This window comes from Ochotona curzoniae, unplaced genomic scaffold (genome assembly GCF_017591425.1).
Source record: "Ochotona curzoniae isolate NIBS_2020 unplaced genomic scaffold, NIBS_Ocur_1.0 scaffold_2453, whole genome shotgun sequence".
NCBI lineage: Eukaryota > Metazoa > Chordata > Mammalia > Lagomorpha > Ochotonidae > Ochotona > Ochotona curzoniae.
The window spans coordinates 11,397,534-11,421,615 of record NW_024467094.1 but is presented as its reverse complement, the minus strand read 5'-3'; the positions used below and the strand labels follow the sequence as shown (position 1 = coordinate 11,421,615).

The 24,082-nt window shown below is 48.7% G+C and overlaps 1 protein-coding gene across 3 annotated transcripts in view; it reads left to right on the top strand.

Moving 5' to 3' along the window:
* The window catches only part of RPA1 (replication protein A1), a 42,394-nt gene extending 23,518 nt beyond the window's left edge, over positions 1-18,876 (top strand). Inside the window, exons 7-18 of one of the 3 annotated variants that reach the window (XM_041000278.1) lie at positions 2,140-2,205; positions 4,201-4,333; positions 5,776-5,878; positions 7,021-7,089; positions 7,236-7,428; positions 7,568-7,707; positions 8,021-8,169; positions 10,284-10,416; positions 12,210-12,386; positions 14,124-14,231; positions 16,473-16,559; positions 17,912-18,876. In XM_041000278.1, coding sequence (XP_040856212.1) covers positions 2,140-2,205; positions 4,201-4,333; positions 5,776-5,878; positions 7,021-7,089; positions 7,236-7,428; positions 7,568-7,707; positions 8,021-8,169; positions 10,284-10,416; positions 12,210-12,386; positions 14,124-14,231; positions 16,473-16,559; positions 17,912-18,016 — 1,463 coding nt within the window. In that variant the 3' untranslated portion in view covers positions 18,017-18,876. Of the gene's footprint in view, positions 1-2,088; positions 2,206-4,200; positions 4,334-5,775; positions 5,879-7,020; positions 7,090-7,235; positions 7,429-7,567; positions 7,708-8,020; positions 8,170-10,283; positions 10,417-12,209; positions 12,387-14,123; positions 14,232-16,472; positions 16,560-17,911 lie in introns of all 3 variants that reach the window. The other 2 variants (XM_041000277.1, XM_041000280.1) reach the window with 2 other exon arrangements.
* The last annotated feature ends 5,206 nt before the right edge of the window (positions 18,877-24,082 follow it).

Genomic DNA, 24,082 nt, shown 5'->3' with positions numbered 1-24,082 from the left:
TTTCCTAGGCACAATAACTGAGAGCCTGATCAGAAGTGGAGTGGCCAGGAATTGAACCAGCACCATTATGGGATAGCAGCATCCCAGGCAGCGTCCTAACTGCTGTGCCACAATGCCAGCACACACACATGTACTTCTTTTTAGGGAGAGATCTATAGACTATCTCTGTAGAGGGCAGAGACCTCTTCTCCACTGTGTTTACTGACCAGATGCCCACAGTGGCTGCAGCCGGGAGCCTGGGTTGTGATCCAAGTCTCCTACCTTTGGCAGGGACTTGGTAACTTGCAACATCTGTCTTCCAGGGCCTGGACCTGCAGGAAGCTGGAATCAGACCCTAGAGAGCTGGGTATTGAATTGAAGCACTGCAGTGTGAGGCATGGGTGTGTTAACTGTCAGGTCAGATGCCCCTTTTAAAAATAGCTGTTTATTGAGGCCGGCATGAGCCTCTGTCTGCAAGTGCCGACATCCTATATGGGGTACCAGTTCATGTCCCAGCTGCTCCACTTCCGATCTACACCCTGTTTATGGGCTGGGAAAGCAGCAGAGGATGACCTAGGTCCTTGGGACCCTGCACCTGTATGAAAGACTTGCCAGAAGCTCCTGTTTCCTGGCTTCAGATCAACTCAGTTCCAGCTGTTGCAGCCATTTGAGGAGTGAACCAGCAGATAGAAGATCTTTCTGTCTCTCCTCTGTAAATCTGCCTTTCCAATAAAAATAAATCTTTTTTTTAAATAGCTGTTTATTATTCAGAAGGCAGAAAGCCCTTCCAATTAAAAACAAAAAAAGATCACTGTAGAATTTTAGGCTGTTCTTTCAGAAGACATATTATCAAAGAAGAGGAGTTGTCCCCTGCAATTTCATGTGACTCTTTGTACATTCAGAGATAATGAGAAAACTAAAAAGTAAACACAAAAATTCATTGTCAATAATCCATGCTGTTTTTCTGTGTAAATAAGATCTCTCAATTTTTCTCTCCATAGGAAGAACTAAAGAATAAACACTTCTATTTAACCTTTTTAATTTTATGCTAAATCTGTTTGACTTGAATGGCACAGTTACATCTCATTTAGTCGTGCCACTTAAGAGCTGTATATTGGCAGAGGTAAATTAAATCTGTGGATACTATCAGAGTGAGGGCCTTGACCCCAGCAGCAGGAGAAGGCTCCAGCCGGGGGGGCTGTGGGGAGCCCTCCCAGCCGTGCTGTGAGCCACTCTGCGGGGCCACTGGCCCCGGGGGTGAGCAGCCCAGGCGGGGCTGACACGGGTGCCACCACCAATGGCCATCCCATGCCTGTGTTTCTGTAAACGCTGTGTATCATACCCATAGGTGTACAGGGTGAGGGGCAAAGCCATCCATGCGCAGCATGCGTCTCTTATTTTCTGCTTGAGAGACGTGTTCGTCATCCCCTCCATTCCTTTTAATCTTCTTCTTTCCGTGACACGGCAGCCTCTGAGCTCCATTCTCATCTCTTCCTGCTGTGACAGCTCGCTGGCACTTCACGGCACCTCAGACTCTTTCAGCTCCTATTTTCCACCAACTGTCAGTCGCACAATAAGGTTGCCCTGTTGGGGAGGGAGAAAGTAGAGCCCTCTCCGTACGTCCCCCCGAGCTCTGAAGCCAGAGCCCTTCAGCGACCATTGAGCTGCTTTTAGATTATATTCCTCACCCCATCCTCCCCGCTCTCTCCTCCACACACTTCTGTTGATGGCATCGATTTGTTGCTATGGAAATAGTGGTCCTGTCACAGAGTCAGCCCCAGTGACTGGTTGCAGGTGCATGGAGGAGACATGGGCGAGACTTCAGGGGAGCACCTCATTAAAACTGAAAGCTGTCAGTTGCAAACAGGTGAAAAGTCAACCCTTTTTGTTTTTGTTTTGTTTTGGTAAGGAAAACTGAAAGGAAGTCCCCCCGCCCCCCCGCCAACTCATTCACAGTCTACAACTGAGTGACCCAGCCACAGGTTTCAACCCAAGAGTCTTTGACAAAATTTAAAATTTCCACTGTGACGGAGAGTTGCTTCTCCTCGAGTTTAAATCTCTTTAACCAAACCGTTAGCGCTCACATTGCCTTTCCCATTTGATTTTTAGTACACGGTCAGCAGCAGACAGTTCCGGCTCCAGCTCCTGCTCCGGCTCCAGCTCCGGCTCCAGCAGCCAATCCCCCGGCCAGCAAGCCCCAGCAACAGAACGGGAGCTCTGGAATGGGTAAGACGCCAAGCAAGCCGACGTGAGCTGGCTACATGCTGTCAGGCTTGTGTCTGATGGTTTGAAATTTAATCTGGAATGAAAGGGAATTTTCAAAGTTTCATTCATGGCAGAGTTGCATCTTGCAAAGAATAACTCTGCTTTTATTATACGATGAGAAAAATGATAGCCATTTAAAATGCTTAACACTGTGCCTTTTTTCCCTTCAGTCAGAATGAATATGCCTTTCTGGATTATTGGGTTAGCCAGATAATTTCTCACATCTTGAGCTTTTTTTTTATTCCCTCTGACTTCTCTGTGAATTTGCATCCCTTTTAACTATTCAGGATCTACTTACTATACTTTGTCTGTCAACATGTTTCCCATTTTGGGCTTTTAGATTTAAGATTTATTTATTTTCATTGGAAAGACAGGTTTCCAGAGAGAAGGAGAGACAGGAAGATCTTTCGTCCATTGGTTCACTCCCCAAATGGATGTAGCAGCTGGAGCTGAGCTGAGCTGATCTGAGGCCAGGAGCTCTTCCAGGTCTCCCACACGGGTGCAGGGTCCCAAGGCTTTGGACCGTTCTCAACTGCTTTCCCAGGCCACAAGCAGGGAGCTGGATGGGAAGTGGAGCAGCTGGGATGCAAATATGGGATTCCAGGCGTACAAGGCGAGGACTTCAGGCTTCCATGCTGGGCCTTAGAGGTTCCTTTTTTTTCATCACACCATGACCTCCTCCATTCCCGCCCTTTCTCTTCCTTCCACTATCCATTTCTGTTTTGCAATGGAAGTTTCTAAAAGCAATGAGGTTAGAACATCACTGATGTTTCTTTGGAGCCTTCAGGACACAGGGCCTTTCCCCATGAGTTGGTTCTCTCTCCAGCCTTGTGATAGCTACCTGCCTCCCATCTCTCCATCTCCGTTTGTAAGTGAATCTGTTCACTCACAAATTGTGAGCTGTTGAAGGAGGATAGTGAAATAGGTTATCTGAAACAAAAAAATAACATCACTCCCTGAGGCTGAAATACAGATGGTGTCCTGTTCTTCTCCCGCCACGGATTACTTTTTGCCTTACTGAAATTGATTAAAAAAAGAAAATCAAGTGATGTTCCCTAAAGTAGATGATGGCAGAAAGTGGACTGGGTGTGTTGAGAAGTTGGACGAGAGGATGCTTGTGTGCAGAGTGCGTGCGCTGCGTGCCTAGCCTTGGCTGGAATACGCTGTGGAAGCCCGACGGATATATGCTACACAGACAACGAGTTTGTGTTTTTTAAACCTGGTTCTCTCCTGAAGGAGCATTTTGATGTGGAAGGTAAGAAATTACCAGACTTAGTCATGTTTTCTGAAGACAGAGGTGGAAGCTCTGCAGATCCGGCGGTCGGGGTGTGTGTGTGTGTTCCTGTGTGTTTAGGAGACTCAGGTGTGTCAGTGTGTCTGAGCTGGTGACCAGCTTCAGCTTCCTGCACTTCCCTAGTATAGGATGGAGCCTGGGCAGAAGGTCCCAGGGGCCACCAACCCACATCTGGACTGAAGGCTGCTTCACTTTTGTCAGTGCACCTGGGAAGCCTGCGTGGTAGCCCAGACGCTAGGGATCCTGGCCCAGCCGTGACTCTTAACCGCCACCGGAGGAGTGAGCGAACCAGCAAGTGGAAGGTCTAGCTCCTGCTTGCTCTCTCTATCTATGAATCTCTCTCTAGTTCTATCTGTCTGGCTCTGCGTTTCAAATAAATGAACTCAAAGTAGATAATGTGCTGAAACAGAGGAGAGGGAAGAAAGAACAATGTCTGGGTTTTAGGTTGGCAAGTAGAGTGACACCATTACCCCGCACAGCCTGTGGGTCTCGCCTTCGCTCTGGGGGCTTTGCCTGCCCTGCGTCCAGTTGACCAGTGCGTCTCACTTGGTCGAGCCCCTCTCCCCCACTCCCCGCCCCTGTAGCGCCCAGTAGCTGTAGATGCTGTTCTTGAAATTAAATAGAATAACGGCTGTGCCTTTCCTTTGTGTGTGTTTTTCAAGGTCCCCCCATGTCTAAGTCTTTTGGTGCCTCCAAGACCTTTGGGAAAGCCGGAGGTGGCAGTCTGATGAACTCTTCCGGAGGAACACAGTCCAGAGTGGTCCCCATCGCCAGCCTCACCCCATACCAGTCCAAGTGAGTCATCGCTGCGGATGAGTTCAGAATGAGTGTACAGAATGACAGTCATAATGGGTTCTTGAGTTATTTCTGTGCGAGTTTCAGAATCAACACTACATAGAATAGTGCCATTTGTGGCAACCTTTGACACTCATCCGAAAGCGTGACCAAAACTTATGGGTTCCATTCGTTATGAAGGAATTTTAAATGTTTAATGCTTAGAGAATCGGTTGATAGTCTTTTGAGGAAAAAGAAGTATTTGTGCTAATCCCGAAGGCATCTCACCTTCTCATATAAGTAAATGACCTTTTGTCCCTGAGATTTTTTTTTTAATAATCTGCCTCCACAGAGACTTTCCCAGTATTTTGTTGTTGTTGTTGTTGTTACTTTTATTGGAAAGGCAGATATACAGAGAGGAGAGACAGGAAGATCTTCCATCGGATGGTTCGCTCACAAGCAGCCACAATGGCCAGAGCTCAGCCAATCCGAAGACAGGAACCTCTTCTGGGTCCCCCACACGGGTGCAGGGTCCCAAGGCTTTGAGCCATCCTTGACTGCTTTCCCAGGCCAGAAGCAGGGAGCTGGATGGGAAGCGGGAGAGCCAGGATTAGAACCAGCGCCCATAAGAGATCCCAGTGTGTTCAAAGCGGGGATTTTAGCCACTAGGCTACCGTACCAGGCCCTGCCCCTGTGATTAGGTTGGCTGAGATGACCCTGTCTGCATGAGCCTTGTTAATTGACTCTGAAAATGTATTTCATGTTTCTTTCGTCCCTTCAAGAACAATTTGAGCAGTCCAAAATTTAGGAGTTGCTTTTTCTGAATTGCTTGTGATGTTTTTAATGTACTCTTCAGTGCTTTGTCACGGAATGACACTTTAAGCTACCTAACGTGCCCGGCCCATAGTTCAGCATAGGCACCAGTCCTGGCTCTCACATCTTGTGCCTGCTTTGTCCGGGGGGACCTCTGTGTAAGGTCCTGCCCCCTCAGCCTGTTTGATGTAGGCAGTGTGCCCACCCACACCAAGTTCTATATAAAGTCATGTGTTCATAGTCAGCGTGCATTGAGAATGAGACGTGAATTTGACATCCGTTTTATCAGTTCCCATAATTGAAAATAGTGACAATATAATTGCTGGTATTGCTGTTGTATTCTAGCTTAGAACCCTTCATTAGGGGGATATTGTTGCCTTGGTAATGCTTTTTTGCTAAAGGAAGAGTGCTTATAAATTTACTTATCTGACAGGAGAATGAGCTAGTGTTAAATCACCTTACATGTTTTGTTGTTTGCTTCGGCTATAAACTGTCAAACCTGTGTGTTATTTTGGGGTTTTAATTAATTGGGTTAAAATACAGCCAACATTGAAAGAGTGGAATATGCATAAGATGTGGAGGCCATCAGATGATGATTTCTTTCTTGATCTTTATTCTAAGTGAGATTCCTATAATCTCTCTGGTCTTAGGTGGACTATTTGTGCCCGTGTCACCAACAAAAGCCAGATCAGGACCTGGAGCAATTCCAGAGGGGAAGGGAAGCTGTTCTCCCTGGAGCTGGTTGATGAAAGTGTGAGTATGTGTCAAGCGCAGAGCTAGAAGTCAAGGGCTCCAGAACAGGAGCTCGGCTCTGCAGGCCTACAGACAGCTCAGAAACAACAGTGGGCCAGGAGGAAATGTGACTGCCTACTTGGTGTTCCCTCTGCTACAGTAAGTCCTTTGATGTAGCCTGAGAGTTGGGGGCTAAATGATCATAAATAAAAATTCCTGTAGCAGAAGAAATCAGCCTGCTAAACACAGGCAAGAAAAGCCGGTGCGGCTGTGTCCGATGCGCTGCAGCCCCAGGTGTGGCTGCCGGGGGGGCAAATGGAGCCCTAGAGATGTCAGGCCACCCCCAAGGTACAAGGAGCTCGGAGCCCCTCGTCGGGGACTGATCCTGCAGACTCCGCCCACACTTTATGTAAACAGAGGCAATGAGACAGTTTCCAAGCTGTGGCACTCACTGGTGTGCCCTGCTAGTCTGGGTTAACAGTCCTAAAATGTACGCCAAGCTTCTCTTTCCATCTGCTGCACATTTCCTACTCGCTCAAATCTTTAAGGGGTGGGGAGGGGGAGAAAAAGAGTTTCTTTATTTTTTGAGAGCTGGTATCACCCTAGATGTTGAACTGTGATGGCAGAGTCAGTATCTAAACCTGAGCTCTTCACAGATTCTTCATGGACTCCATTCCAGCCATTTACATTTCTTACCCCTTTTGTGAATTTTGATTGACATAAAAGTAAAAGTGAAAAATCATCTGCCACTTGAAAAATAGGGCTTGCCACCACATTTTTGGCAGTAACTGCTGAAGAGGAACGACTCTGTGGCTGCGGCTGCAAGCCCGGGGGAAGCTGGTGAATCATCCGGTGCAGCACACTTCCCGTGGGCTCCAGTCGTGTCTCCACGTTCAGAACTTTCTGGTTCTTATTGTCAAAATATGAAATTACTATTTTTGATTATTTTCTAGCTTGAGGTTAATAAAGCATGATTCTGGGATCAGCTTATTGAATTTCTCTTGTGTCATTGGAACTGATGATTGGAATTTGTGCCCATAAAAGGGGCTTACTGTTTATCTTACTGCCTTGAAGAAGCCATCTTGATGCTATGGGTCCATCTCTCGCTGGCCAGTCCTGCTGCTGGCCACCGCCCTCTGACCTGCTCTTGTTTTCCTCTGCAGGGTGAAATCAGAGCTACTGCTTTCAATGAGCAAGTGGACAAATTCTTTCCTCTTATTGAAGTGAACAAGGTACGGTAGTGCTGATTTGAGAACTGACCCCATTGGGTGGTGGAGTGAGAGTGGGGGGAGCATCGTCCACTGGGGAGTGGTGTGCAGACCAAAGGTGTTTATGTCCCGTGTGATGGGCTATGTACATGGTGTGGTCTGTCTTGCAGGTGTATTATTTCTCGAAAGGCACCCTGAAGATCGCCAACAAACAGTTCACGGCTGTTAAGAATGACTATGAGATGACCTTCAATAATGACACGAGTGTGATGCCCTGTGACGATGGGAACCATCTCCCCACAGTCCAGTTTACCTTCACAGGGATCGACGCCCTGGAGAGCAAGTCTAAGGACTCACTTGTGGGTATGTCCATGTGCCAGGATAAGGCCGTAGCAGCGTGGAGGGGACGTGGGGAGCTACAGAGTTTCCAGTTGAGCCTCTGGTGTTGTTATGTTGGGAGCCTCGGCCATGTCTCTGCTGACAAGTTGTGTTTTTCTTGTAGACATAATTGGGATCTGCAAGAGCTACGAGGATGCCACTAAAATCACCGTGAAGTCCAACAACAGAGAAGTTGCCAAGAGAGATATCCATCTGATGGACATGTCGGGGAAAGTGGTGACTGCTACTCTCTGGGGAGAAGATGTGAGTACTTGCATGGGGCAGTCCACACACATGGCAAGAACTGCCTGGGGGCTGGACTCTGGCCATGGTGGTGAAGGGCCATGCTGTCTAGCGCTGAACTTGAAATCCTTTCATGTATACTGTCTCCAGGAAAGTAACTTGATACTCACCCTGCTGTGTTTTCTGAGTAGATCATGCGATATGAGTGTCTTGTACAGAGTCCACCTACATTGATTACATTCACTCTGCTATTGGCCATTTTCCTCATTGTAAGAACATTCTGTGTGTTCTTCCTGCCAATGACCCTGGCATGTATTTGGCGTTTGTTTTGCAGGCTGATAGATTCGATGGCTCGAGACAGCCCGTGCTAGCCATCAAAGGAGCCCGGGTTTCTGATTTTGGTGGCCGGAGTCTGTCCGTCCTGTCTTCAAGCACTATCATTATGAACCCTGACATCCCAGAGGCCTATAAGCTTCGTGGCTGGTAGGTTGGTGGGAAGCCAAGCAGAGGGGTCTGTTGTGCTCAGGCTTTGAGAGGTGCTGAGTCTATGAGCATGTGAGCTCTGCGCCATGCAGGAGCTCCCTGGCCACATGGAGCAGCCCCCGTGTTTCATGGTGACAGTTGCACCTCCTCTAAGGATGACTTTAGAGCCTTGGAGAGACATAGCTGTGACCCGCCTTTGGGGTCAGAGATGGGAATGAGAGTGCAAATGTTGATCTGCCCTACCCAACCTTAGCAGCCGCATGCCAGAGAGGTGTGAGCCAAGGCACTTACTCTCCGAGGTTGAAGCCGTGACATCTGCGGGATGGGGGAGGACACGCTTTCTTATCTGTCAAGTCTTTGGTGCCGATCAGATCTTTTAGTGTGTATTCACTGAACTCTGATGAAAGTGTGGTGGGAACAATGGGCTTTTGTTGGCATCATATTGTCACTCCCAAAGCTCTCAAAAGATGAAGAGAGCCTGTTTTTTAAAAAAAAAAAATCTTACTACATCTAGCTTTTTAAGGCCTCCGAACTGCCTTAAAGGAGCACTTCAGACAGAAACATGGTATGCAAGAATGGATGTGGTCAGGGAGAGCACTTTAACTATAGCTATAAACAGAGGGACGTGTGTGTTGGTTTCCAGATGGGTCTCAGGGTTTAAGTGACCAAAGAGTGACCGCAGGTTACACACTCCTTGCTTTTGTGTCGAGTCTATTGTGAGCCAAGAATGCTAGTGTTCGAATGGTTCCAGGAAGCATCTACTGGGATGTTGATGGTCCTTGATACTTCCTCAAGAGTGTGGTCCACGTATCCTGCTTTTCCTGGTGGCTGTCCCTGCATTCCGAGCCGTCGGAGCAGCAGTCCTCTCAGCTGCATTTGTTTGTTGCTTGGTTTCCTCTCCTACTCTGGAGCTCCATCCCGCAGTTGGCTGCATGCTCACATAAAGGTGTTCACATTTTCCTTATCAATAACTATGATGCCAGCCAACACACAGACATGGTTGTCCCCAGGCATTGATCAAACAAAAGCCCCAGCCACGCAAGGCCTGGACACGTTTAGATTGTGACTCCGAGCATATAGTGTGTTTCGTTTTATTTTATCCTAAGAAGGGCTGCCTACCTGCTTGCTCTGTTGACTTCCAGTGCGCCATATGTGGTGGCAAATGTTTCCTTGGAGTTTTTGAAGCCATAAACTCACATAGCCAGTGGTTGTGCCTCCGGGGTGAAGTCAGCTGCTTACCTGACAGCCTGGGGGCTGTGTGCCACATGGGGTGTGCTCAGGGAGCACCTCCCTGGGGCAGCTGGTCTTTCTCATCCCAGGCCGACTACTGTCATGTGTATATCTGAGCCGCTTTCTCCCAGGCCTGGCACAGGATCAAAAGGCACAATCAGTTTTAATAGAAGCTTAACATGAATGAATCTAACTTTAATATTGACATAAGTAAAATCTCACTAAGAAGGAAAATTCTCCCCCCCCCAAAAAAAAACTACACAGATAATGCCATCTAACAAATTATATTATGTAACCGTAACCTTTCATACCGTATTAGGGTTGAGAGAACTTTCAGGAGCAGGTGTGGGCCTCGTGGTTAAGATGCCCACATCCCGATTTAGAGTGCCTGGGTAGGATATCCAGCTCTAGCTTCCAGCTGCCGCATTGTCCTGGAAGGCAGTGGGTGCTGGCTCACATACTTGGATCTCCGTCACCCACATGAGTGACCTAACCTGGACTGGTCCCTTTTTAGGAACATTCTTCACTAACCTATTCCAGCGTGAGGTTGGAAATAGCAGCAGAGGGAGGGTGAGCAGGAGAAGCCCAGTGTCACTGCTCTGTGTTACTGCTTTGCTGTTGTTTCCCAGTTAGGGTTTTCTTAGGGCTCTGGCCTAAACCAGGGAAAGGTCTATGTGCTTTGGCACTCTTTGACTTGACCACTGGAGGGCATCAAAGCAAATGAGATCAAAAGAAAGGTCAGTAAGGTGTGATAAGGAAGATGCTGGGTGAGGGGAAGGGTGGCATGACCCCTTTTGGACACCTGAGTGGGCAGCCCACCTAGCAGATTAATAGGAGTGCCACGCTGAGGGGTGCCCGTCAACCTTCCTGGCCTGTTGCTTTAGGTTCGACTCAGAAGGGCAAGCCTTGGATGGTGTTTCCATCTCTGACCTCAAGAGTGGAGGAACAATGGGGAGCAACACCAACTGGAAGACCTTGTACGAAGTAAAATCGGAGAACCTGGGCCAAGGGGACAAGGTATCCTGACAGCATGGGGTGCGTGTGGGAGGGCGGGGTCAGAAACCTGGGCCGTGTTGATCCCGAGCTACCACACTTCCCAGACTCTGAACAGAGCATGGCGTGGCGGCCGAGGCAGGGGCCAGGGATGGCCCCACCTCCCAAAGGGGAGGCTCTGGGGGGCGTGGAGGCTGGGAAATGGGAGCAGCTCTTGGAGGGGTCTCAAAGAACTGGGGAGATGCAAGCCAGATCAGAGCACGTTCAAGTGCCTGTCTCTCTCCTGGGATTATTCCTGCCAGTCTATGTGCACAAGTCAAGCATTAGCCCAGTGTGGTGTCAGACACTGGGACCATTCATGGGCTCTTAAACCACTTGTGAGCTGGGTGCACCCCACAGCCCCTGCAAGGACAGGCTCTGAGACTTGTCCACGTGCCACTTCCTGTTCAGTGTTCATACTCAGTGTCCTTCCTTCGCCTTGGGCCAACCTGTATTCTGTCAGTAGTTCAGCATGTCAATCATTTATCTCTCCTTCCTGTTAAGAACAGCAGTCCCTTCTCCTTTGCTCATCACACACAGCATAGATTTTACTCCTTCCTGTTTGCTTTCCCTCTGCCACCTTATCCATTCTTGATTCAGGAACAACTTGCAGCGCTATTGTACACCGTCTCCAGAGTCCAGCGGTGGGCTGTGCTATTGTCCTATCACAATAACAGCCCTTCCTCTGTCTCCTAGAGCTGAAAAGAGACAGTGTGGAATAAAGAGTCAATCAAACAAAATACATAAGTCATGCCTTGAGTCCGGACCACACCTGGCAGTGCAGGCACTTGTTGGTGTCTCCTAGGAGACACTTTTTTTTTTTGGAGTGGGGGAAGGCAGATTTACAAAGAGAAAGATCTCCCATCCGCTGTTTCACTCCCCAAGTGGCCAAAACAGCTGGAGCTGAGCCATTCCGAAGCCAGGAGCTTCTTTTGGGTCTCCCATGCAAGTTCAGGGTCCCAAGGCTTTGGGCCGTCCTCGACTGCTTTCCCAGGCCACAGCAGGGAGCTGGATGGGAAGTGGGGCAGCTGTGGCATGGGCCATCACACCGGGCCCCCAGGAGACACTCTCCAGAGCCTTCTGAACTGGGCCTAGCCAAGCCCTTTCCCCATCCACATAGCTGTTTCCCTCTTTGAGCTATCAGGAATCCCCTGAGGTTTTGCTGACCTGACTGGATTCAGAGTACAATCAGATATGCTCCATTGCCATACTAAACACACCCCTCAGAATGACACATCTGACATCCTCTCTCTGCAGAGGTTAGAAAGTAAAACCCAAACCTGTGACTTGGTCCTTGGAACGGGGGTGGTGCTCAAGACACAGATGTTCCTCTTGAGTATTTTTGCATTTGGCTAGATTTACCGGCTTGGACCAGGGATTGGCAAGCCAAACCACCTGCAGTTGTAAATAGTTTTGTTGCTGTGTTAGCCATGTGCCTCTGTCCACACGCTGCCATCCTGATGATTCTGCTCTGCTGAGCAGAGCTGAGTAACTACAGCAGACAGGCTGAAACACTTGGAGAAGACGCCCCCTGACCCCTGGCCCAGACAGACAGAGGTTCTCGGAGGGGCCACGGGGGGCAAGTCTTTGAATTTCATGTAGTTGTCAAGCAGAGAGAAAAGCAACTCTGAAACTACAGAATGAATTATTCTCTGCAATCATTTTGTGACTCGAGAATTGCAATATATATAAGCTCTTGTCACCGAGGTGTAAGGGCCAACTGCCTCATGGCCCCCAGGCCAGCACTCTGCATCTCACGTCGTTCTCCTCTCCCGAAGGCTGACTACTTCAGCTCGGTGGCCACCGTGGTGTATTTGCGCAAGGAAAACTGTATGTACCAGGCCTGCCCTAACCAGGACTGCAACAAGAAAGTGATCGATCAGCAGAACGGGCTATACCGCTGCGAGAAGTGCGACAGCGAGTTCCCCAATTTCAAGTACCGCATGATCCTGTCGGTGAGCGCCGTGGGGCAGTGGGAAGCCACCACAGTGGCATGAGCTGAGTACGCTGGGGTGTGGGCGGTAGCTGCAGATTGCTCCAGACCAGGAAGCTTTCAGACGAGGCAGCTCTGGAGTGCGCGTAACTGCCCAGTAAATGAGGAGGCAGGGCCTTTCACGCAATTCAGCAGCAACTTGTTTTCTCCTGCTAAAAGCTTTTCTTGGTGCTAGAAAGCTGCCCAGACCGATTGAGTCTTCTGTGTATGCCGTGCAATTACAGCATTGGTGGCACATACCCGCTAACCTTTATGAAGATAAATTAATCTGAAATAGCGTTTCTGGAGGGCAATTATTGTGCTTAGACAGCTGAGGCCTGGTGCCTGTTGTTTTCCTCATGGGGTAAGTGCCATGCTATCCCTACCAAGCCAGCTTCAGAAGACCTCACTGCGTGCTGAGGCGGACCCTTGCGTGTGTGTGTGTTTTGTAAACACTGTTGGATTTTCTTGTAAATCCTTATGAATGTAAAGTGTGTTTGTGAGATATTTTAGTGAAAGCACTGAAAATAAACATGCAGGAAAACTGGCATGCTCACATTTTTTCCAGAAGGTGATTTGGCAGTAATTTATCAGAGCCCTTATAAAAAACGCTTCTATTTTCTCACAGTTGAACACCTGGAGTGAATTTCTTCTAAGAAAATCATCAATGATATTAAAGTCTTTGATTGACTGTCCATAGAATGGAATACAGTGAAAGCCTTGGAATTTATTCAAAAGTGTTATTAGTAAGAACTAGTGCATGATACAAGTACTCAGGATTGATTAATTAATTAAGATGGTCTAAGGTGCCTCTACAGACAGAATTGAAAAAAACAAAATCAGACTTTGATTATGGTTATTTTTGGTAGATTTTTATGTTCTAGAAAGTCCAGAATAGAGTGTAATGAAAAGCTGGAGGCCTCAGGGTTTGCAGTGTGTGGAGCCCGGGCACTGACTGTCGGATGTGCCCTCCAGGTCTTCAGGGTATCCGCCAGGAGGCAGGTGTGGCGGCCTCGGATCCTGCATCCTTAGACGCTGTGTCTCAGCTGAATCTGAGGTAGCACCCACGCTGTGGCAGGCTCCCTTTCCAGTCTTGACAGATGTGCTTGTTCCACCGCATGGGTGGGCCATCTGAATGAACCCAGCTTAGCTGGAAATGTGCCTAAGTGCAAGCTGCGTTTAATACACACATCCCAGCATAGCCTTGCCAGTGCTGCTGTAACTCCTGTTTCATCTGATGTGCAGCTGAGAATTTAGTTTTGCTTTATTTGAAAGGCAGAGAAAGAGACTGAGACAGGCCTTACGACACAGGTGCAGGCATCCCAAGTGGTGTTTCCCCCACTGTGCCCAACCCACTTCACCCTTGCCCTCACCATTGCTCACCTTAAGCCTGCTCAAGCACATTTACCTGCAGTTGGGGAAAATCAGCTGGCACAAAAGCTTTTTTTTTTTTTTTTTAAACAATAAAGTGTTTCATGATGGGGTTTCCATGTGACTTCTGCAGTACTGTATTGAAAATGAAGACAGGACAGTTGAGTGCCTGGGTAGGCTGTTGCCGACAAGGTGAGAAATTGTAAAGTATAACCACCGTTAAGTCCCAGACTATCTGTACATGCAGAGGGAATATATTGTTATAATGAGTGGGAAAATTTAATTTCCCAGCCTCCTTGTGGGTCAGCCTTTTATCATTTGCTGAAATAACAGAGTTTGTGTTTTTTAGGCAAACATTGCAGACTTTCAAGAGAATCAGTGGGTGACTTGCTTCCAGGAGTCCGCAGAGGCCATCCTAGGACAAAACACCGCTTACCTCGGGGAACTGAGAGAGAAGGTGAGCCCTTGGCTGGGGCCGACCCCTTCCCCGGCCACGGCACTGCTGCAGGACTGGGTACTTCTGCTGCTGTTTAGTAGTTTGGGTTGTTTTTTGCAGGGGCGATGGGGGAGGATTTTATATTTTATATGATTGTCAGTCTGATGATGATTTGAAAGCTTGTGCAGTTTTGATTTTGTCCCTTTAAAATCTTTTGTTGTTGTTATTGTTTGAGAGAGAGCTCTCATCTTCTAGTTCACATGCTCACAATGGCTAAGAATGGGCCAGGCCGCGGCTGGGAGCTGGGCGCTGTGCTGAGTCTCCGCCACGAGTGGCAGGAGCCCCTCACGGCCGCCCCACAGGCTGCCTGGTGACCAAGACACTAGAGTGGGAAGCCGAGTTGGGATCCAAAGCCAGTTGCTCCAACTTGGGATGCACACGTATCAGAAAGCATCTTAGCTGCCAAGCCGAACACCCACCCCTAAATCCGGGCTTACAGGCACTGCACATAGGAAGTGCTTGCTATTTTATAACTTGGCATTTTATACATGAATGTAGAATAGATTACCAATTATTCTAAACTTAGATAAAGCATGTGAAGAAAAACAATAAAGCTATAGTTTCTGGGCCGTGTAAGTAGGCACCCATTTATAAAATGGGATTAGTGATGTTTCCCAAAATCGGTGAGAATACTTGTAAAAGCTACAAAGAAAAAAAATATTTGCCGTTTCTCCATGAGGTGATTTTCTTACTTGCTGTCCTCACTCCTGCCTGTTGGCTCTGCCCCTGCCCTCCCCCCGCCCTTTTTGTTTTTCCAATTTTCTAGGAGATCTCTGAAAATAGTCCCAGTCAGTCCTGTTAGAAAAATATCTGGAATTGACTTGAAGCTGTGATTGTATCTTTTGTATGTTTGCCTGCCTGGTCCTCTGTTCCTGTCAGATTTTCAGGCTGCAGACAGCTCTTCAGGCTTTTTTATGTTTACTGCTGGAGAGTGTGAACATGCGTAAATTCCCCCTCCGGGAGCCGTGGTGCTCTCAGAGTGTGGGTCCCACACTGTGCAGACTTGGGAAGGATGATGGTGCCTGGGGGAGGCTCCTGGCTTTGTCCTACTCCAGCCTCAGAATAAATACATCTTTTTAGAAGAGAAGAAAAACACAGCAGTGGGAAAGAGATTGATATTTGGTTGATCTTTACTGGTTGACTTCCCAAGTGGACACAACAGGTCTGTTGGAGGCCAAAGCCAAGGGCTGAGAAATGAGAGCTAGGGACAGGACCAGATCTCTGTCACTCCTTAACTCTGCTTGCTTTTCCCATGTGATCGACTTGCTCATCAGGTCAGTAGCTTTGAGTACAGAGGCTGAGGTTGTAAAAGATGTATAAGAGCATCTTAAACCTCTCTGTTTCCCTGACTTCTTAGTTCATGAAAAGCTGGTAGGCCTCAAATCTCCGTCACTAATGTTGATGTCTCAGGACGTTTCTTGTGAATGCTCTGTAGGTTTTCTGTTTGGTTTTCTTCTTGAGATTTATTTTTTTCTTGATTTGAGAGGTCGTATTACAGAGAAAAAAAGAGCAGTCATCCACTGATTCACTCCCAAAATGGCCACAATGACGGGCTGGGCCAGGGTGAAGTCACCATGAGTTTTATCTGGGTCTCACACAGGTGTAGAGGCCCAACTACTTGGGCCATCTTCCACTGCTTTCCCAGGCCATTAGTAGGGAGCTGGATCAGAAGTGGAGCAACAGGGTCTTGAACTGGTGCCCCTATGGGATATCAGTGTCGTAAACAGTGGCTTTACCCATTATACCACACCAGCCCCTCCCCCTGTGAATGCGTTAGTGTGTATGTGTGTGTGTGTAAAGTTAAACATAGCATAGATGTGCAACTCAGTGCCAATAAATCCCCTGACATGCTTGTACTGCAGTCACCACCTTCCCACCTGCTGAGACTGCAGCAAAGTCTGCACACATTGAGAACTGCCGCCCGCCTCTCCTGGGCCCGCCAACCAGCCTCTGGCAGGCACCGCCACCTGCCTGTAACTCCGGTCCCTGGAAGTGGAGCGTGCATGAGGTTTCAACAACCACCTCCTTGGGCAGGCAGCTTCCTATACCAAGTTGGTACCTGTGGAGTAGACCTTCCTAGCTAATTTCAAATCATTGCAGGCGATTTTTTTTTTCCTAGTCTTCTCAGGTGCTTTCAAATGACCAAGCCATTTCCCATCTGAATTTTTCTGTTTGGTTTGTTGTTTTGTTTTGTTTTTGCAGAATGAGCAGGCTTTTGAAGAAGTTTTCCAGAATGCCAACTTTCGATCTTTCACGTTCCGGATCCGGGTCAAACTAGAGACCTACAACGTACGTGAGGTCATGGGCCAAGAGCAGGGATTGGCGGGAGGCTGCCATTTGGTGCTGCTGGCATCAGCCCTGTCAGCTGTCAGTGAGTTGCTGCCCACCCCAAGCCCAGTGTGTGGCCATTAGTCCTTGAGGCTTCCCAACACAAGGAACCGTTCCTGTCCATGTGTTATTAGGCCTTCCTGAATAGGAAACAGACTTAGAGAGGCTGCCTGCCTGGGGTGGAAGATGCCCTGTAGCCTCTTCTGTTAAAACCAGGTACTTTTGTTCTGTGGAGTGATGCAAAATGTTGAACGTGGTAGACGCACACTCCCATCTCTCCCCTCCATCCAACACACATTTAAGGAAGAGACTACGTGTGGTGAAAGCTACTTGCAAAGCTGCGAGTCACGACAGAGCAGCGTTTCCTGAGCCCCGTCTGCCACTTGCATTTGCACCCTTGGCCTCACGTACCTCAGCTCACTGGGGAGGGTGCTGCCAACGTGTGGGAGCTGTAGTCACCCTTCTCTGAGTGAAGACATGTGGACTGACATGGGGTACAGGGGTTGCTTGCCCAAAGCCATCAGCTAACAAGTGCCAGAGATGGGGACCTGACCCAGGCGGCCCCGCATGAGAGCTATGCTCCTAGGCGTGCTGCCCCTGCAGCCTCCAGTCATCACCCATTGTGCTGCTCAGACACAGAATAGTTCCTTTCTGTACATGAAGGTAGTGGGCAGTGAGGATGCTGGAAACACCCACTTGTTCAGACATGACTCATTCTGCTATTGTCAGACCTTAACCTATTGGTAAATGTGTTTGTGATAGAGACAAGGGCTCAATGCCAATCAGTGGGATCGGGTGTCAGGCAGTGGGAGGTTGGGGATACTTGTAAAGTTATTCAACCACCTCTTGATGGAAGTAGTAGGGAAGGTGGAGTGTGGAGATGTCCCCTCCTGCAGAAATGGGACCCAGATTGGAGCCACTGCCTTGCTGTGTCTGCTTTTCGCTTTGCAACAACTCAGCTTTTCCTGAGAGTGAGTTGTGTTTGAAGAACTAGCTGTGTGACTCTGGGCAAGCCACTTATCCTCCGTGGGCTCCTGTTTCCTCCCCTGTCGAGAGAACATAGTCAACGAGAGAAGTCCTCCCAAGTACTGGTTTGGACTGTGGGTCTCCTGTGTGTTTGGGAGCCTAAGGAAAGGATGAGAAGGGCCAGGATGGAGGAGCATCCAGCCATGCTCCCTGCCCCCTGGGGTGTTCCTAGTAGTTGTATAAGCTAGGAGCACAGCATGGCTGCAGGCTCTCCTGCTGGGCCAGGGGCTTATCACAGCTCCACACTCCAGGCTTTGTCGTTCACCCACCCTCTTCTCCTCCCCAAGGATGAGTCTCGAATTAAGGCCACCGTGATGGACGTGAAGCCCGTGGACTACAGAGAACATGCCAGAAGGCTGATCATGAACATCAGGAAGAATGCAGTGATGTGAAGAGAGAAGCGCGGGTGGGGCAAGAAGGCAGAAAACCCAGAACTGAGATGAAGTTGACCGGGTCCCCACCCATACCCCGACCTCGCTGGGATCTCAGCCGCACGAACTCTGAGCAACTTCCTAGGTGTGTCCTGGAATCCATAGGAAAATGCAGGAAGGGTCCTCAGATGGCTGCCGTGCGACCCATGTCGGCCCCAGAGGGCAGCTGCAGGTGTGTGTGTGCCCGTCACGGCCTGGTCCTCAGGGTTCTGTTGATCGTGTTTAGATTTCAGCAACTGCTAGCAAGAATTAGGTCGCAAGTGATTGACCCTCAGTCTGTGGGCGGAGGAATCAACGATGTGACGAGGGCTTTTCTTCTGCCACGGTGGCACCTGCCTTGCCCGGCCTCATTCCTGGGGGACTGGTGTGGAGCAAGGGCGTCTCAGTAGGAGTCGAGCTCGCTCTGTCTCGCGGTGCCACACCACCACTGAGGCTTGAAATGGCAGTAGGGTAGAATTATTAATCAAAGGCATATCTTTTATATCTGAAGAATGTGCTTCCTTCAGGGCTTAATAGATTAATAGACTGAGTCAGATGGGTCTGATATTAATCAAAATTGTCCCTTCTGAGGATGGCTGATAAGATTGCCTTGCTGTCCCCCGGGGGCACCAGGGCGACTACAAAGCAGGGCTGGTGTGTTGGCCTCAGTTCCCGGCGCGGCTTGGTTGGTGAACACACTTTCTCTGCCTGTATATAGTTCCTGCACGTGTGTGTTTTTGTTTCTTGATGAAAGCTTTGTTAAAAAAAGAAGGGTTTGGAAGGGAGAGGCTCTTTGTTTCCCTTGCTCTGTCTTAATAAACAGTATATTTTCTGCTTGTGAATCCTACTTTGAGTGAATGCAGAAGGGTTCTTGTAACTGGAAAGCAATTAATTAGCCTGCATAATAACTGTTCACTTGGGAGAAATGTTAACTCATTACTAACCTGGAGATTAGTCCAAGGCATGGAGATCATTGTTAATGTCTGCAGCCCTGAAATAAGTCATTCAAAGAATAAAAACACAAAAAACAAAACAGTCACGGTGCCCAGGAACACAGATCAAGCACTTTGGGATGTTACTGAGTTGACACAGCAGCCTGGCAGCGACCAATCTTTGGCTGGGCTTCGATCAGCAAGGGCACACTCAGCCCTCACGGCCCGTCCGAGGGTCCAGGCAGTGTTGGAGTCAGCCTGTGACTGGCTGCCGCTTGGAGTGGGCATACCCTGCCCGCGCCACACTGAGCTGTCCTAGCCGGAGCCAGCCAGCCCAGGACGGGAGACTCCATTGCTGGAGAGCACACACAAGGTACTTCCTGTACAGACAGGTGCCTCCGTGCCCATCTCTGGTCTCAGGAGTTGGGCTGCACCTCATCTCTACCAGAGATTTCCCCCAGCGATTGTTCTGGAAGCTTTTTTCCAACTGGCCCTGCTTAGAAAACCTGGACTAGGAAAGGACAGTCTTTACCACAATTCTGGATTGACAGGTGGCAGGACTGGAATGATAACCTAGCTTTCTGTCCACAAGTCCAGCACTCCTGTCGCCCTGCCAAGAGCCCTCTGCCCAGGCGGGAGGACTGACTAGCAGGACCATTGGGAGATATGAAGAGGGCTCCATGCCCAGGCCCTGCGCCTGCCCTGTGTCCAGTGCAATGGACCCAACCCACTACTTGGGTGGGACTGGAAACCAAGGACAGCTCTCCCGCCCCAGTGGAGCAGCATGGAAAATTGGCTCCAGTGTGGGGCTTTTACGAGATGGAGATCTCTGGGGATCGCCTAGTGGGATTCTGGCTCACAGTCCTTAACCTCCTCTCAGCTCCAGCTTACCTGGAAAGGCTGTTCCCATTGTTGTATTTCTCCTCTCGCACCGAGATCAATGTTTATTTTGCGTGTACCATGACATCACATCAACGGCAAGCAATTAAAAAATCTAATCATTTTGCCTTTATTTTAAGTGGTTCTTGAATTCCCTCCAGTCTCATTATGTAAGAGGCAAACAAAAAAATAAAAGCAATAATCTGATTTCTGTCCATATTTCCAGTGTTTTATGCTTCCCATTAAAGCCTTGTTAATCTCTAGTGTGCTGTGGGGTTTTTTTTTTTTTTTTTTTTTTGGAACTGCAAGATCAAAATTATCCCTTTTTCTGCCCCACCCCCACCCCCGAGTGGTATATCTTGGAAAAGTATAAATAATATTGATCATAGTCTAATACACTAATGAAACCCACAGTTATTGACTACATAATGAATACACCATCTAAAAGTGAAGCCTGGTACTTCAATACAGGAAGGCTTATATTGACCCATGTGCCTTTGGCAATGTGTCCAGCAAGGCTTTATGGAAATGAAGCAGGCTGTGGGGCGTCCTGCCTCACCTGCCGAAAGCCACAGTCCCCAGCAGGTGGATTGTTTTGTCTCAGGGAGGACCCTACCCTCTCCCAGCTCTGCCTGCTTTGTGAGTCCACTCTGATGGGAGAGTGCAGACTTTATAAGCTCCTTGGGAATAATCACTGGATTCAAGAAGAATAAAGATTTGTTTTATTTTTTATTGGAAAGTAGATATACAAAGAGGAAGATCTGTCTGATGATTCACTCCCCAAGCAGCCACAATGTCAAAAACCAAGAACCAGGAGCCTCTTCCGAGTTTCCCGTGCAGATGCAGGATCCCAAGGATTCGAGTTGTTCTCAACTGCTTTCCCAGGCAGGGAGCTGGATGGGAAGCAAGGCTGCCGGGATTAGAACCAGCGTCCATATGGGTTCCTGGTGTGTGCAAGGCAAGGACTTTAGCCAGTAGGCTACTGCACCAGGCTGTAATACTTTATTCTCATTTGGAGTGCTTTTAGGGATACACAAAAACCTCAGCCTAGTGTATATAGTATGTTAAAATTAGTGGTAAATACTGGTAATGTGTATTCAACAAAGACCATTTGGGCCATTGTGGTTTTTATTTTGAGAAACAGCTTCCACACAGCGGTTCATTTCCCATAAAGGCCTGCATTGACTGGCTCTGCATCCCTGTCTCCCACATGGATGGCAATAACCAATCGCTCGGGCTGTCACTGCTGCCTCCCCAGCACGAGTTAGAATGCTGGAGCCTAGTACCGAACCAGATGCCCTGATACGGCATGCAGACATGTGCTCCATTCAGTCTCACCCAACCCTAGTTGTTGGAGGCATCTGGGGTGTGAACCAGCAGGTGGAAGACCTTTTCTCTGCCTGCCTTTCAAATAAAAAAAAAAAAATTAAGAACCCACCTCTGCCCCTCCTTTTCTTCATTGTGATCCAATCAAGATCTTTAGGATTCTTTTTTTTAAAAAGATTTTATTTTTATTGCAGAGGCAGATTTACAGAGAAAAGGAGAGACAGATCTTCCATCTGCTGGTTCACTCCCCAAGTGGCTGCAATAGCTGGAGCTAAGCTGAACTGAAGTCAGGAGCCAAGAGCTTCTTCCGGGTCTCCCACGCATGTGCCGAGTGCCAAGGCTTTGGGCCATCCTCAACTGCTTTCCCAGGCCACAAGCAGGGAGCTGGATGGGAAACAGAGCAGCCAGGATATGACCCAGCATTCATATGGGATTCTGGTGGCTGCAGGGCAAGAATTTATCCACTAGGCTATTGTGTCAGGCCCGAGGATTCTCTCAATTTACTTATCTGAAAGAGATCTCTCCAGTATACTGGTCTACTTCCCAAATGCCCACAACAGCCAGGGCTGGGCCAGGCTGAAGCCAGGAGCCAGGAACTCCATCCAGGTCTGCCATGTGGGTAACGGGTGCAAGTCCTGGAACCACCACCTGCTGCTTCCCAGAGTACACAGCTGGAAGCTGGGTCTGACACAGGATGTGGATGTAAGAGAAGAGAGGCAGGCACCCACCAGTTCATTCCCCACAAAGCCCTCCACAGCAACAGCTCCCACATGGACGGTGTCTTCCACTGCTTCCCCTCGTGCATTATCAGGGAATTGGATCCGAAACGGAATAGAACCAGCGCTGCAACATGAAATACACATGTCACAAGTGGCGGTTTAACCCAGCTGCAGTGTCCGCCTGGGACCATTGTTTCCTTGGTAAGTGATGCATGTTTGATTTAGAGAAAGAATTTACAGATTTAAAAAAAAAAAGTGCCATAATCCCACCCACCAGCAATGCTATTTGCATGGTGGATTCCCTTCTCTCTATATATGTGTGTCTGTGTGTGTGTGTGTGTGTGTGTGTGTGTGTGTGTGTGTGTGTGTGTACGGATAAGGATAATTTTAATAAAAACCAGGACTATGTTACACATACCATTCCATAATAGCTTTCTCCTCACATTGTAAGACGTAGGTCATCTGTTTCAGTGCAAATGGATCTGCATCATAAATGGTGTTTGGCTGTAATCGACTAGCGTTCCTGCTCTCGTGTCTTGATTCCAGGCTCAGGCTGTGATGGGCAGGAGCCTTGAGCAGGACCCGTCCCATCCGGGGCGCTCTAAGGACGTGCGCCTGCCTTTCCTGTTCTGATGAGCTCAAGATTGTGTTTCCTTTGCCTCCCTCTGTCGAGAACTCACCTAAGCCTGTTCCCACTGGGCTGGCAACTGGCCTTAGCTGACACATAGAAGCAGGTGGATTCATAAGGGGAGATGGAAGGGGAAGAAAGGCCTGAGAACTATCCACAGCCTCGCCCACCTGCCCCAGGAATGAGGTTGTGGCTTGTTATTTGTTAAGACTTAGAGAGAGGCTCAGTGTGTTGCCCTAGTGGCTTAAGTCCTCGCTTTGCATGCACTGGAATCCCATATGGGCACCAGTTCTAACCCAGTAGCCCCGCTTCCCATCCAGCTCCCTGCTTGTGGCCTGGGAAGGTGGTTGAGCCTTGGGAATCCTGCACCTGTGTGGGAGACCCAGAAAAAGCTTTTGGAAAATGGCTTACTTAGCATTGGCTCAGTTCTGGCCATTGCGGCCACTTGGGGAAGAGTGAATCATTGGACGGAAGATCCTCTCTGTCTCTCCTCCTCTCTGTATATCTACTTTACAACAAAAATAAATAAATCTTTTTTAAAAAATTAGAAAGATCCTCCATCTGCTGGTTCACTCCCCCAATGGCTAAAATGCTGGAGCTGAGCTGATCCAAAGCCAGGAGCTTCTTCTGGGACTCCCACATGGGTGTGTAGGATCCCAAGGCTTTGGGCCATCCTGTACTGCAGTGTAGCAGCCTGGACAGGAACCAATGCTCTTATGGGATCCTGGTGCTTGCAAGGGGAGGATTAGCCAAATAAGCCATTGCGACAGGCCCCAAAATGCACATCTTAAAAATATAAAATAAGGGCCAGATGCAGTGGCCTGACGGCTAAAGTCCTCACCTTGAACGCGCCAGGATCCTATATGGGTGCCAGTTCCCATTCAACTCCCTACTTGTGGCCTGGGAAAGCAGTTGAGGACGGCCCATAAAATAAATAAACATAATAAAAATTTTAAAATATAAATAATTTATTTATTTTTATTGGAAAGGTGGATATAAAGAGAGCAGGAGAGACAGGGAGGAAGAACTTCCATCCACTGATTCGCTCTCCAAGTAACCGCAATAGCCAGAGCTGAGCCGATCCAAAGCCAGGAGACCAGAGCCTCTTCCGGTCTTCCATATGGGTGCAGGGTCCCAAGGCTTTGAGCCACCCTCTACTGCTTTCCCAGACCACAAACAATGGAGCAGCTGGGACAGAAAGTGGTGCCCATATGGGATCTTAGCAGATGCAAGGTGAGGATTTAGCCATTAGGCTACTGCACCAGGCCCAGAGCTGTCATCTTTTGCACTATCAGACTCTTGCATTGGACTTGTCATGAGCGATTGTGACTTACCAGTGAGCGTGCAGGTGTACCTGAGCCACCTGGCCATCTTGACAGCCTGTCCAGCCTTCCTGGACAGCCAGACTCTTCCTGGCTGTCACCTTGCTCTCTGTGTTTTGTAACTATTGCTAAGTCTCAAAATGTTAGTCAGAAAAACAGCATCTCCCTGCTACACCCTCACACCCCTCCCCTGGCCTTGGACAGAGCCAAGGAAGAAGCCGAATCCCACCTGCCTCGTGTGA